The sequence below is a fragment of the Acanthochromis polyacanthus genome, chromosome 15 (genome assembly GCF_021347895.1).
Source record: "Acanthochromis polyacanthus isolate Apoly-LR-REF ecotype Palm Island chromosome 15, KAUST_Apoly_ChrSc, whole genome shotgun sequence".
Lineage (NCBI taxonomy): Eukaryota > Metazoa > Chordata > Actinopteri > Pomacentridae > Acanthochromis > Acanthochromis polyacanthus.
In genome coordinates, this window is record NC_067127.1 from 7,769,588 (window position 1) to 7,785,136 (window position 15,549).

At 44.8% G+C, this 15,549-nt stretch overlaps 2 protein-coding genes across 4 annotated transcripts in view; one reads left to right on the forward strand and one right to left on the reverse strand.

Moving 5' to 3' along the window:
- The window catches only part of mgmt (O-6-methylguanine-DNA methyltransferase), an 84,519-nt gene that overhangs the window by 65,659 nt on the left and 3,311 nt on the right, over positions 1-15,549 (forward strand). The window lies entirely within an intron of this gene.
- The window catches only part of ebf3b (EBF transcription factor 3b), a 66,393-nt gene that overhangs the window by 15,374 nt on the left and 35,470 nt on the right, over positions 1-15,549 (reverse strand). The window contains exons 7-10 of one of the 2 annotated variants that reach the window (XM_051960243.1): positions 10,931-11,012; positions 8,731-8,848; positions 3,850-3,980; positions 3,556-3,682 (exon numbers count right to left, since the gene is read on the reverse strand). In XM_051960243.1, the coding sequence (XP_051816203.1) occupies positions 3,556-3,682; positions 3,850-3,980; positions 8,731-8,848; positions 10,931-11,012 (458 nt within the window). Of the gene's footprint in view, positions 1-3,555; positions 3,683-3,849; positions 3,984-8,730; positions 8,849-10,930; positions 11,013-15,549 lie in introns of both variants that reach the window. The other variant, XM_051960244.1, reaches the window with a different exon arrangement.

Below are 15,549 nucleotides of genomic sequence, written 5' to 3' on the forward strand. Positions count from 1 at the left end.
GATACCTCACTTCTGCACTATCAACATCTTCCTTTTCCATCCCGTACAGGGCTGACATTTCTTGATCTCCACCAGTATTGAGTGAAGCACACATGACCCCTTTGTCCTTATGTTGATGAATGACTGCCTCATACCCATTTTGTCAGATTTTGGTGCAGTGGAGTCGATAGCGTCACCTTGACGAGGAAAGTTTGTGATCCATCAGCCCTCAAGGCTGTCTGGCCACAACTAAGGCCTGGCAAGAACAGCTCACTGTATGGGGCATCTCCTTCATCCAAAATCCTTCACCCAGTGTGCTGCAGTCTTGTGAGGTCGAACGAATGGCTCTTATTACTGCCGCTTTACAGTGAGAAAAAAAAAGGAGGAGGAAAAAACACTTGACTTGTACTAATAGCTGGGAAGCCATACTGGTCACCAAAGGTCTGAAGACGAAGCACCCTGTCAGTGCCCAGCTTGGGAAATTAGCAAATAATGTTCCCTTCCCCCTGACAAATGTGTGACAGCTCGCCTTCGCCAATCATTCTCTCCTAACGTTATGATGCATGTCCTGGATCCCCACTGGAGGATACAGGCGAAGTTTACTGACCCTCAATTTACCCATGACAAATGGGGTCCCGGTAAATGTGCGTTTTCTGGGGCGCGGAAGGGGTTCATTTTAAGCAATCCTGGTTATGTGGATGTCACTGATTAGGATAAATAGTGGCTGAGTGTGTTAGGACTGCTTGCAGAACCATATTACCAAGGGCCTGCATCGTTGCCCCTGGAGGGGAGCTCTCATGGAAACTTGGCCAAGATAGAAAACCAAAAGCTCTGATGCAATTAGGAGCTTAAATTGGATAAATTGTACGGTCAAGTTTTTATTTATGATTTACTCTTTCATACACTTCTGTAACTGCGCAGTAAAAAGGTTACGGTGCTGCAAATGAGGCTGAAAATTGCGGCTTTTTGTTTAAAAATATTTCATCAAGCCAGCATGCACTATTTTCAGTGCCTAATAAAGTGCAAAGTATATAATAAAGTATCGACTCAGGTACAGCCAGGAGTTTCTCCTTTTGATTTTCTACAACCTTGCTGACAGTTGGTTCTACCAGTCCTGTCCTGACCAATGGATAACCAATACATGGATTAGACAGAGGACAAGCTAGCAAGCTCCAAGGGACAACAGTCTCTTGGAAGGTAAAAAGTATAGACTGTAAAATAGCAAAAAACAGGCAACATGTCATTCCTTTAAAAATGTGCCAATTAAAGAACAGATATAAGCTCCTTGAAGCAGTCAGTAACTACATCCTAGTAAAGTTTTATATGGTATGTCTGCTTGTCTCATTAGTGTTTTAAACATTCGATAGTCAATGCCAACAGGATTATTTGACATACACTACAGGGTGCTCTCTTTCTGAGAATGGATTGTGAGTTTTGGAACGGTTCCAGGGTGCTAACCTGAGTGAGGACGTGTCCCTCTGCTGTTCGAATTGACTGCAGTCTCCTCTGTGTTGACTCTTGGTAATTTGTGATAATTTCTTAAATTGAGCGAGTTAAATCTCCACAATTAGGGTGGTGGTGCAAGAAGAGTCAACATGAAGAAGAAGGAAAAAAAAAAAGTCAAAAAAGGCACTCCTCTCAAGCCATGTTCTCAAGTCACGCTTGAAGCCATAAGCTTTGATAACTAGACCTTTGATATGCACATGCTGCTCTCCAATATGACATTGGAACATTCTGTGCCTTTTAGACAGCACCGTGTCACTACATGCCCTTTTCGGCCCACGTAATGCGCTATTGTAACTCTGGGTCATTTCAAATCTATTTGCTCATGTAGTGCCATTTGTTCAAGTGCTCTAGCACAGAAAGAAAAGCTATGGTTTGAAATGAGCTGTTTCACTCTTAAATACATGATCCACTCTCCTGCACTCAATGCGTCAGCCAATTCACATTTTAACGTCTGCAAGAAGTAGGTAACATCATTTTACCCGGCAATTACTGTACATATGGAATCAGTGGTACCTAATTCTGGCGTTCTGCGTTCTGCTCTCTTTAACGGTTTCATTCTCTCAAGCGTCAACCCTTGTACAATCAGGGTGAGCCACACAGGGAATAGCCGAGCAGAGGAGCCGGACCTGTCTATTGGTGACTTTCTCTTTTAATTCAGCGCACTAATCAATTGTACCACCGTTGCCTCCAGGGGTAATTGTATCTTTATACTAACTGGAAGTGAGTAGGAACCCAGAGAAGACAGAGAGGAAGAATGAGGGGGGGGAGAGAATCAACAAAGATAGAGAGAAGGGGACACGTTTCCCCAGTAAAACCTGATGGTAATCATCCCAATCCGCTTAGCCTCTGTGACTAATGGGGTCTGTTCTTAAGGGACCTGGCACTTTCACTAGGGTGCTATAGAAGCCATTAATGTCTTAACTTATACACCTTCTCAGGGCTGTGCAGTAACACATCTACACACACACACACACACTTGCGCACACACACTTTCTCCCCCTCACTCACTCTCACACAAATAGACACACATACACTTACGCAGCCACACTACACTCCTGTTTCATTATCCCGGTGCCTTGTTGGCCTCTGCTCTGCTCCTGCTAGGGAGGTTAAATGCAGGAGAGCTGGGCCAGACTGCACGGTTGGAAGAGAAGGGGACGGATAGCTGGGGGTGGTAGCAGTGGTGGAGGTGGAGGTTTGTGGAGTGAGAGAGAGAGAATGGGAGAGTGGGGGGACTTGATGAGAAACAGCTGCCCCAGGATGGAGGGGTCTGGATGGGGATTTCGTGGGGCGGGAGGGGGGGTAGCATCCAGTACAGCCCTGGCCTTGCTGTGCTCAAGGCCAGGGCTGTGTTGGAGGCCTGGGAGCGCTGGGGGGAAGTGGGAGCGCTTCCACACACCCGTTTCATTCTGCCCATCAGAGTTAGAACAGACAGAGGCTTCCAGGTCAGACAGGCTCTGACCTCCGCAACCTCTGTCTCCTCACCAATGATGACAGATAAGACCACCACTTCCTTCTGTTAGCCAAGATAATCAGATCCTTTACTCAGAGTGTGACACACACACTCCCCTCACTCTCTCCAATACACGTCTCTCTCTCTCACACTTTCTCTCCAGTGAATTCACGCACATGAGAATAACCTCAGACATGCACTTAACCTAGATATTACTCCTCTAATCTGAGTCATAAAAAAATTAAAGCACATTTTGGTGCACAAAATCAGCAAATTAGGAGAAAGCATTATCTGTCGCGCTAAAGGATAGATAAAGAGAATTGGCAGAACGAGGTATCCTGACAGCTTGAGTTTAACAGAGCTTGGCAACGCCCTTGTATGATGGCAGGTCAGAGGGGGATCGAGTTGCACTTGCAGGAGCCCCTCCGCAAAACAGCTTTTCACTAGCAGTGCAGATCTCACACATTTAACATTCAGCAAGCGGGGCCCTGGTTAGTTCATTATTAGTGCCTGGACTCAGGGCTGAGGGCTCCATCCAAAGAGAGGGGAGGAAAGGGTGGGAGGTACAGCAGAAGCCTGTAGAAAAAGTGAAGGGGAAAGAGAAGGTTTTGACTCACCAGTATAGACAAATCTCCCAGGGGCACCTTTGCAGAACTGCTTGGACTTGTAGGACAGCGTGACTTCCACAACACCGGGGATGTGCCGAGGTGGAGTCTGGACGCGGATGGCGTGGGGAGTTATCAGCTGAATTACAGGGAAAAAGAAAAGAAATAATGAGCCCTCTGTAGTAACAAGCTACAGGGCATGTACTGTTATCTTGAAGTTTTAAAATACTTTAAAACAGATGCTCTAAAAAGCTTGAAAAAATTATTCTTTGGCTGAAAAGTGAAATCTGAAATTCGACATCATACCTCACTCCATACAAGCATGGTGCCGAACACAACTTGTAGGCCATCAAAGAAGTTGTCTCCTATGATGATGACAGTGGCTCCTCCAGTGGTCCATCCCTCGCTGGGGCTGATAGCCTTGATGCATGGGGTGGCTGCTTATCCAAGACAAAGAGAAGAGCAAATTCAGCACCTAGGCTTTAACACTCGGGCGCATGTCTCTTTCCACTCAGACACATTACTGCATCACCTCTACGTTCAGCCCTCCATGTCTCTCTCACAAAGACATATCATGGAAATTGCCCCTGGAAAAAAAAATGATGGATTTGTCCTTTAAGTCATGAGAATCAAAATCATTTATCAGCGCGCTGGAGTGGTGTAGTTAAGCAGACCCTTCAAATGGTCCACTTCACAAAGGCTAAACGCCAGGCTCGCCAGGAAAATGATTTGATGGAGCAAATTATGTGTCAGGGCAAATGTAGCTATCAGAATTGATTAAGCATGCACCCGCAAGTACAGTAAAATTTCAAAGTTGAACACATCTTAAATGAGTCAAGAATACAGGCTGTTAAAGTGGAAATGACAAGCTAAAGCTTTGCTGGTTCATGTTATTTCATTACCTTTGTTCTGAATGTGCAGTACAGTGCAGGCACACTGAGTGTAGTTTCAGGTTTCATAACGTGAAATGCACTCATGAATTATTCAGATTGAGCTTTTTTTTTCTTTCTTTTTGTGATCGATTCAATCCATTTCATATTGTTTATTACAATGCTTTTCATCTGGCATGACTTCTGCTACGTAGCTCCGCCATTCATCAACAGTCTGGGTTGTTATTATAATCTAATTTGAGTGATCTGGTGCCTCACATTCACTGTCATTTGATGCATTACCTTAATATGTTGTTCGGCACAACACCGTGTTTACAACAGAAATAGCATGACAGCTCGCCATAAAATAGCAATATCAAATTTAATCTATTTCCATCAATATCTTTTAATACACTATGAATTGTGCATGTTTTTCCTACTCCTCAAAATGTGAGCAACTATTTCAGCAAGTTCCTTTTCTTCTTCTTTTTTTTTTTTTTGCTTTTACAAGCTCAGTTCTAAACCTCTATTATCCTTTCCATCCAGTAAGTAAATCACAGTCAGCCATTGTTGTATGGATCACCTCAGACAAGACATCTCCCTTTGTTTGCCTTGCTGTTGGGTCTGTTCAGGTCATGTTTGCTCTCTCTCCCGGCCCATAAAGTGCACACACACACATTGGTACTACAGGGAATCTGACTTTAACAGGCGCTGTTGACTTCATGCTAATCACCTCGTACAGATTTTCATTTGTGAGGCCTGGAGGAGTGACATTTGCTTTCCTTAATTGCGAAGCAGAGCGTCTGAAAGAGGACCAACCCTCTATGGGCATGCTGGGCCCCCTCTAAGGGCCTGACCTTCATCAGTGTGGACGATTACAGCAAATAATTCACCCTTCAAAATTACTGTAAACAAATTGACTTTGGGGATGAGAGAGAGGGAGGAGGGGGCAGAAAGGAGGAGGAGGAGGCAAAGAAGAGGGCCTGATGGTGACGGTGACTGTTGGGGGGCAGCTGCAGCCTGAAAACCTACGACAGGCATACACAATCACACGCGCACACACACACACGAACACAGACGCACCACCTCGGAAATCCCAGTGCCCCCTCCCACACACAGAAGGACCCATGGAGAGGCAGCGACTGAGGCCCTAAGCCGTCCACCCTTCTGCCTGAAAATTTGCATATGTCTCAATGCACAGACAGAGAGGGGAGCATGTGCTGAATGGGGACCGTGGAGAAGTGGATTACATAGTCAGTGCAGGCGATCTGATGACAGACACGCACAATGCCCCCCTCAGCAGATGATAGGCATCATGAGGAGTGGACGGATGAGGATGCAAAGAGCCCCGTCTGAGTGTTGCATCACTAAGTGTTTGCAAACTTTCCGCCACAGTTGAGGAAATTAATTCAATTTTAATAGACGGCTTTTTTTATTTTTAAAAAAATTTGTAGCGTAGAATTGCTCTATCTGTTTTGTTTGTGGGCTCGAATTTATTTCCAGATTCGCCGCGCCGCGAAAATGACCGTAGGCTCGCCGATCTGTGATCTGTTCTCATCTTTTTCCTCTCTGGTTGGGGTGAGCCGCGGAGGACGTCAAAACTGATCCGAGATCTGAGCAGAGGAGGTCCTAGCTCTAGTATTGTGACACTCAAACAGGTCTGATGTGGCCCCGTGAAGCCGTCCTTTGTTCTGCCTGCTGAAATGTGTTGTAATTGTGCTGTGGGATGTCCAGATGGTCGGTTGATAGTGCAGCTGATGGGATTATACCTTTTACCTCTCCCTGGGCCATCTGTTCCCTTTGACTCTCTCTCTCTCTCTTTTTCTCTCTCCCTCCTTCACTCTCAGCCTCTCTCTCTCTCGCACTCTCTCCTTCTCGTTCTCCTCTTTCCTCCTATCCTTTTTCCCCCCTTCTTTTCTCCTTCTCTTTCTTCCTCTTAGGCCCGGCAGTCTGGATTCACTTGTCTTTATTGCATAAACCCTAACAGCATTACAGCCACTTGGCATGCAAATGAGGCAGGCGCTGCAGGCTCTATGCTGAGTCTCCTATATTGTCTGGGGCTCTATAATGGTGGAACTGAGCTAAGGAACGTGTGTGTGTGTGTGTGTGTGTGTGTGTGTGTGTGTGTATGACTTTATGTGTGTGTGTGAATAAGTGATAGATTCTGTGTGTGTCAGTGCAGCGTTATTCGTGTGTGTGGGGGGGTGATGCTGTGTGTGAAAGACTCAGCTATTTGTGAGCATGTTTATGCACCTTTGAGCCTGAATCTATACATGTTTGAGTGACAGGCCGCCACAAAGCACATTCGTGTCTGAATGCATAATATGCTTGTTGTGTGACAGTACACACAAGTGAACAAAAATGTCACATGGCAAGATTCAGTCTGTCATCGACCGGCAGTCCTTTCCCTGTGCCAATAGGGGGCAGCACTTCTTGATCAATGGGAGGCGGTGTGTACAAGTGTGAGCCGAGAGGAAGGATGCCTGCCTCTCTCTGTTTCAGCCAGCCACATATCTGAGGCTTCTCGCCCAGTGAACTCCCGGGGAAGAATGTGTTGCTAATTTAAAGCACGCTGTCTGTCTGCCTGCTCGTTGTCAAAGCACTATGGAGGACATGGCTGGAATTACATTTTATGACCGGGGTCTCCTTTTCTCATGTGTCACATCTCTGTTTGTTAAAGGTGACTCAAACAAAGTGAGCAATCGCTGCTGATGCATGTTAAATTAGTTTGTTATGAAGCCGAGCCTGGGAGGGAGAGGAAAAATAAACAGATAGGAAAAAAAAAACGCAGATCTCGACTTGTGAGAGCACACGCGGTTAAGCAGAGGGAAGGTGTATTAAAGTTATTAGACAAAGACATGTTCAACTGGGCGGTTGACAATAGCTTCTTTTCTTGCTTTACGGGGCGTCACTCTGCTGCTTTGAAGAGTGTGGTGAAGAGAGGAATAAAAGGATGGGTTGGGGTAACCTGTAAAGAACACAACGCACACACACACACACACACGCACAAAACACAGGGGGTCCCACGGGAGCTGGGGAACATGGAGGCGAGGGCTCAACCTCTTTAATTGCTCTCCTCATTAAGAAACTGGTTGCTAGGCGATCCACACCTATCGTGTCATAAACGTGAAACACACAAACAGAACGTCAGCGAACATAATGACTTTGGTGCTCCGGGCAGGACTTTAATTATTTGATTTTGTTCTCCAGTAGAGGAGTCATTAATAAAGACAAAAACAAATAGATTAGCTTTTTCCCCCACTAGGACTGGAGAGCACTGAGATATATTAATTGTCTAGTCCTTTTTTTGTATTAGTCGTTGTTGTATTAAACATTACATTTGCTTTTGGTGATAGAACCATTAATGCCCATTAATGTGTAGAGAAGCTTGTTTTAGTCAGTGGTGTATATAAACTGTTTGCCCAGCCATAATTGGCTCTTGAAATCTGAAGATAAGCAATTTGCACAATTGGCCTAAGTCAGTTCACTTCTTTTCCTTTCCTTTCCTTTTTTTCCCCCCACTTTTTCTTACAATCTTTCAGCTGCGTGTGCTCCCATCTGCAAGTAGAGGCCATGAGGGTCAAAAGGTTATGTTTAGTGCATTTTACTTTTTGGATTTCCCATGGTTTGGTGGTCCTTCTTTTCTCTCTTTTGGCTGAGAAGGCAATCAGTCTATCATATGGAATCAGTTGGAAGAAAAACAGTAAGTTCTGTTTTTCTCATAGGCCGCCCCCCTCTTCCCCCAATAACCCACTCCGCACACACACACACACACACGCACACACGAACACACACACCATCAACCCACCCTCACCTCCTCCCTCCCCCCTCCTTTCTGTCTTTCTCCTTCCTCCCCCCTGTTTCAGCTCTCTCACAGCTAAATCTGCAGAACCCAATGGCAGGAAATTGACCTCACAGCCAAATTCTTCAGCAATTTGATCATGTTTCACATAAGCTTTTAGGACAAATGTAGGTGCATTAGGAGACTGGAAGTAGTATAGCATTTTTAAATCGTGAGTTAGTCCGAGTATCATCATCGTCCTCGGCGATGCTGACATGATAAACACACGGGGCGATGAATACTATTTCCAGTCAAGCCGTAAAAGTAGGTGTGAAGGAGGCAAAAAAGCAACGAAAAAAGTTTAAAAATGGAGTGAAGTGATGGAGGAAAAAAGATCGTAAGGAACTATAAGCTTCTACGTTGTGTGATCTGAAAAAATGGGAGGATGTCTGGAAAGGAACTAAGAGGGAAAAAAAGAGCGTAGCAAATTATAAGATGTAAAAATGTGCCTACCATTCTCCAGATAAGGAGGCGTACCTTCTGAAGGGTCGAGTCTGCGAGCCCTTCGCCCATGCTTGGAATTGTTGTGTACGAACATGTTGTCAGAGACAGCCAAGACATGGCCGTCCACATTGACGGTCGTCGATACGACAACCTGCAGGAGGAGTAAAAGTAAAACAAGTAAGACTTAGGATTAAGACAGAGTGATAGTTTAATTCTGGGATATATTAATGCTTATGAAAATCTTTTGTGTCCAGGTACATGCTTCTATTGATTACTATTGTCAAGAGGTTGTACTCTTTGGACGTATCGCATTACAGTTACCTCGCGTCTCAACCATTTTGTCTTTGCTTTTTAGTGTCTCGCATTTGTGTACAGCTAATTGACTTTTCGATCACTAAAATACCATTTCCGTTTACCCACTCTACCAACTGTCATCATAGCCGAAGCTCGGAATTATTGATCAGCTTGTCCATCTGTTTGAGGATGGAAGGCCTCCCTTTTAAAATGTTACTGGAGTCATTAGCGAGTGAACCGTACTCCATCCCATCACTCAACAAACATTTTACTAGGATCAAATTCCAAGCCACACTCCATATTTCATAATGCTTATTTTTGTTGTTGTTTTTTGGCTACCGCATTCCAAACAGCGAGCCCGCATGTGAATGGCCAAAGTGTTTCTGAGCCGGAAACAGAGAGCCCCTCTCAGGTTTGCTTCGCCGGTAAGTGACCTCGGTGTAGCAGTGGAATTTAGGGGGGCGCTTTTTTTTTTCTTTTTTTTTCTGGGTTGGTTTGGGAAGGGTGGGGGTGTAGGGGGGGAGAGAAGGGGAAGTGAAAGAGCTCCATTCTTGCGAGCAGGTTCAGAGCTGGGCCAAGCTGAGGATGATGGATTGGGCCCTTTCTGGCCTCCAGCTGGTTTTGGGGGGTAATAAGTAGAGTGGAAGGCATGCAAAATACACAACTTTGGCCAGAGAAACACCTATGGTGGAGCATCTGGGAAATCTATTTGAGAGGAATGGGATACTAAATGTTGGAGTGCAGATAAGACAACATGTTTTTTAAAGATCCCAAATCTAGTTGTTTTAAATACAATACAGTTTCACAAAAAGACCGATGCTAAAACTTAGTTCTTGCATTCCTTTTGACACAGAGAAGTGAAAGGTGAAAGCCCTTGGTGGCTGTCATGCATCAGTCCACATTCACCCTGAGGGAAGATTTGAGGAGGCAGGGGAGGTCTGATGGTGGTGACATCAGGAGGGGACACCCTGTCTTGTCTGTTTCATGTCTGGGCTTCCTCCTGGAGGATGCCTGGCTTGTGTGTCTATCACAGAACAGTGCTGCCAGTGACGGACGCCCTCCTGTAGTTTGTCGTTACTCTGATAGGACAAATCACACTAAACTCTCACTGTCTCACCTTGACCTTGCCGGCTGCTTTTGGTGAAAACGTCTGACTAGGATGGATGGCCGATTGGATAAATGGATCAGCAGGGGGTCGATAATTTTAAGGCTCGCCTACTTGACACTTTAGATGCGAGAGGGTTAAAGAAACAGTAAAAGCGCTCAGTGGTCATGTCCTGTTAGTGTAAATCGCAGCATTTTGTCAGCTCGCACTAGTGATGGTTTTCAGATGGCTTAAGGTGGTTTTCACTGGTTATATAGAGAACTGCATATGTGTGACATTAAGTGTGTGCATATGTGGCTAAGACTGAGAGAGGGATATAGAGAAAGCAAACATATGCGCCGCTAGCGTGTATGTGCATGCATCCATATGTGTGCGTGCGTCTCCGTGTGTGTGCTTGTGCATATGTGTGTGCAAGAAGGTATGCGTTTCCGCTGCCAGACAGATCCTGAGTTAACACTGTTGTTACATGTGGTTGGATCGTCCTCCCCTCTGCGCTAAGGCTCAGAAAGCTGTCAGGAACACAATTGATGGCACTCTTAAATCCTATATCCTTATTTGTGTCAGATGGTATTCCCTAATAAATATTCTGTCCAGAGCACACAGGACACAAAATCCCTCACTCTTTCTTTCTCCGGTTTTTGCCTCCTTCAGTGCCAATAATAAAATGTATTCATATGTGAATCTGTGTCACTGTGACTTAGTGTAGTGTAGCAGCTGTAGCTGTGCATTTTGCACACCTGTGTGTATGTGTGCGTCTGCAAAAAAAAAAGGGGGAGAGTAAGACAGTGAAAGACAGAGACAGAAATAGACAGAGCGTATGTGTGAAATAGTCACCTGGAATCTGCGCATGTCTCGTGGATTCCCTGCATTCTTCAGACAGTTCTGATTGCACTTGAGAAAGAACTTAAGGAAGAATCTGCAAAAAAAAGCAAAAACTATTAAAGGAAACGGGTCAAATTGCAAATTGATAGAATATTTAAATTAGATTCCTCAAACACTTTGGCATTCCACATTCATTCATTCATTCATTCATCATGCCAGGCAGAAACCGATACGACGTGACACTATTTCAGCTGGGATTCTCTTTATTATTCTTTCAAAATCAAGATCGCCTTTTTGTGATCTCATCCTCTCACCTGAGTTCATGGGTCTTTCCCAACACCCATCTGCCACTAACATACAGGAAGTCACTTGATATTCCACCCACCTCTTTAATCCCAGGACACCCCCTGTGCAATTAAAGTTCTCCTGTTCAATAGGGAAGCAAATGAGGCCCACCTGTGACCAGGTCTTGTTTGAAGAGCATCAGGGATAAAGGACCTAACAAGGTGAGAGCGCGCCACAAAACTTATAGTCCTGTCAGGCAATTAGGCGGACACTCCTGGGACCACCGTATGCCACACACACACAGACACACGCATAACACATACACACACACCCATGTACTTGTGGGTGGGTGAGGCAATTATGCCACAAATTACAACCTGGCTAATCGTCTCTGAACAAATGTCACGTCTGAGTGAGATCTGGGCTTGGTTAGTTTGTAAGCTGCCTTCTTCTGCCGCTTTCTCTTGGGTCTCACTGAATTTATTGATAAGGCCGCGTATTGAGAGTTGTATATCAGATGTGGCCTCGCAGACATAAAATAGTTAAAGCAGGGAAAATTAACAACAAGGCCAATAAGAGAAATTATCTCAGATGTAGCCCATTGTGTAAAAATCTTCCATGACCACACAGAATAAACAATGAAATCGACTTGTTGTTTTTTGCAAATTCTCCCCACAGAATCGTGACTGATTGCGCCTTTGCTTTCCCCGATTCATTATAAATACACTGCTGTGATATTTATTTTTCATCACATTGCATTAGCATTACTATATGCAATACTGTGGTTTCTATTGTAATACTAACTTGGCTCACAGAATCACAGCGGCTCATTGGATTACCATAGATTGCACCATAGATTGCATGGCCATTTCATTCAGCTAAATACAGTGGCTTGTGTGGCCTGTGAGGACGCTTTCACAACACTTAAGACTTCTCGTTCGCCCAGTGGGATCCTGGCCAGGCCATAAATCAGAGTCTGAAATGACCCTTCTAACCCTGGCCACATTAACACATGCACTGGTCATTTAGAAGCGTTCTTCGATAGACTCCTATACTTTGTGCTTCGCTGAGGGCCCAGGAGGGAGAGGAGAGGTGAGAAAATATTTTCACTCCACATCCAAGGAGCTTTGGCTTGGACATCAATAAAAGACGTTTTAACCCATGCCAGAATGCTGATTGCCTGTCGGTGTGTGGTGAGGCCATAAAAAACCTGACTTGTCATTAGTGCATTTCGCTTGATTGTGTTCACTGTGTTTTCAGGTTGCATCTGTTGGCTGATCATCAAAATGACCATTATGTACTCTAATTCCCTGACCCTGTTTTTATTTCCCCAAAGAGTCATAATGTAGAGCAGCAGACATCTGCGGAAAGCAGACCTGAAATACGACTTTTATTTGTCTGTCGCCTCTCATACAGATTGGGTAAGACCAGCGGTGTGTATTTGTCTGCGCGTGTGCACAGTCTCACGTGTGTGTGTCGTGTGTGTGTGTGCGAGAGCGCGAGCGTGTACATGCATCACCCGTTGGTAGACAATTTATGTCAGCGCGAGAGATAGAATATATTTCCCAGGCAATGCATTGACTTCATAAAAGAAACGCATTACTTTCAGAGTTAGTCTGTTGTCTCTTTTCTTGGATACTTTAATGCTTTTACATACTGTTTCTACTACAGCGAACCCAAAAGTTAAGAAACAATAAACACAAGAAATTGAGTGCCCACGCAATCATAAAGTAGCTCCTTTATGTTTACTGTTATGAAGGCAATTAAGCACAATTTCTCTCCTAAAAAGATAAGCTTAATTTTCATAGTCCACAGCAGTGGCAGTGCTATAGCATCCATTACATTTGAGTTGGTTAAGATTCTCCATGAGCACAGTGCAAATTGGTCCTTGGTGAAAAGGAGAGCAATTAAGACAAGGCCCCTCTCTCTCTCTTTTACTTCTTAAATATCTACAGAAGTTTGTGCTGGTGTTTTGGCACGCACAGAGACAAAAGGAGGTTGTTTAATTGTTTTTTAATGGGATATCAAGTCGTCGCTGCCATTAGATGTTGGCAATGGAGGGCAAAGGGGGATAGAGAGAAAGAATGAACTGCAATTAGGTTTGATTAAAGCTATCCTTCTCAATAATCAGCTGTTCTGACAGGACAGGGGGACCCTGGTGGCCGCTGAGATGGAGGAAGGTGTTGAGTGATATTAAGGCCAATGAAGGGGATATTAACATGGCTAATTAAAGCTCTTCCAAAGCCGGGAGAGGAGGCTCTCAGTGGACCGCACTGGATGAAATAATCGGCCAAGGCAGCTATCAGTTGGAGGAGAGAGAGAAAGGGAGTGCGGGAAGGGGTGGGGTGTAGTCCATCTGAGGGAAGGGGGGGAGTAGAGGGAGGGATAGTGGGAGGCGTAAAGGAAAACTATGAAGTGTGAAGAAAGACAAAGAGGAAGACATCGACAGGCATATAGAGAAAGACTTCCAGGGCAGCCAGGGAAGCTCATTTTGACATCAACCCTCTCTGTCTGCATGCCCGAAGTCTGCCAGTATAACTAAGACCTGACTTCAGCTTTTATCTCCGACAGCTAGTCATACAGGTCCACAAATCAACGTTAAAACAATCCTGCTCATGCCTTGGTCTAAGGCAATTAATACGATTCTCCTGTAGTACCTCCATGCTCGCCCACTGCCGAAGCTACTAATCATGCCATAATGATTTCTCTCCCTCTGGTCAAAGGGGAAATAGATTGTCTCTTTAGTAATGCAGCAGGCTCTGCGCCTTCCACTCCCTGGCTTCACAGACTCGGTAATTGAGGAGAAAAAGGCCGACTTTGGCACTTTGACTGATTTGAGGGCTGCTAGACCCTCTTATCTTTACTCTGATCATTTTAGGCTGACACTCAAAGGAAGACCCATCGCCCTAATTCTAGCTCACCCTCTCCCATCATCAAACAGAGGCGGAATAGAAAAAAAAAGAAGAGAAGAGAGGGGAAAAAACAAACAGGCGAGGTGTGGAAGGCCTTCTCTCATTTAAATGGCCAACTTAATTGCCGGGTTGATGTCACTCATGCATAAATGTCCATCCCTTTGATTTGAGTGAAAAGGGCAAATAAGGATAATGTTGTATTATTAAGAAGGCTCTATCGACAGCGGAGGCTAGCTGTCCTGTCAATTTCATTCATTTTTTTATCCATCTTTTTCCCAGATTTTTATTATTTTTAATGACTTGTTAAAAATTAAAAGTTAAGCCTGAGCTGTTTGAATTCCCCCCACCACCACCACCACCACCACCAATCCAATTTCTTAAAGTACTTACTTCAGGTTTTTTTTCTTCCTCTTCAATAATACACCTTGTTCTTATTGTTCAAAAAAGCTTCCCCATATTTACTTAGGCTGTTACACAATACACTGACAGATGGCCACAGTATCTGTAAGAGTCAGGTATTGACAACTCTAAGCTCCTGATTGGTGCCCCGGCACTAATGACTAGTATGCAGTGTCCACAGCCGGCAGCCATGACAGTGAGGTCATCCGTTGCAGGGCGGTGAGTATCGATCACCACCCAGCTCCAGCCCATCAGGCCCCAGCTGCCTCCCAGACTCAATGGGCCCCTGTTACAGGAGCCCTGTAAGAAACGGCTCCCAACACCAGACTACAATCTGCTGACACCAGATCTCTACGCTGAGATAGTAGTACACGGGTCAATAGCGTATCGGATTTCCAAAACGCCAGGGTCTTAATGTCAAGCCTCCTGCCTTCCCTACCTACTGCTCCAGTTATTAGGCACTTCACTGAACTGCATTCAGATCCCTGTTGTGACAAGGCGGAGCAGGTAAAACGAGAAATAGAGACACTTATAGATCTTAATCTTCCCGAACACTGATTTATGCAACTGAGTGGGCTCTGATATGTATGCCGGTTAAGTCCCTGGGAGGCCGAACTGAGCCGCGTGGTCATTTCTGTCGTATTCTGGTTTGCCACTGTCTTCTCTCGTCAAGCAGAGCTGTTTTTCTCGCCTTAGCTGAAGTAAACCACAGCACATTAACAATATTTGCTCTACCCCTGTACAAGCGCCAAGGGACCAGACCCACAGATCCTATCACTTCTTTATCAGGGAACAAGTGCCTCACTATACAACCTTATTGGGTTTGGAAGATTAACCCCTTCCACTCGCGGCCTCTGCCTGTCTCCTCGGAGAACAGCAAGGCAGATGTCACCGTGATTATTATCGTTCGACATCAAATATCCCAACTACATGTCTCGGAGAATTTATTGGGTATTTCCAAGGCCTTTTTTGTTTTTATTTCTTTATTTTTTTCTGCCCCTATTGTCAGTTCATTCCGTTGTTTCATATTTCATA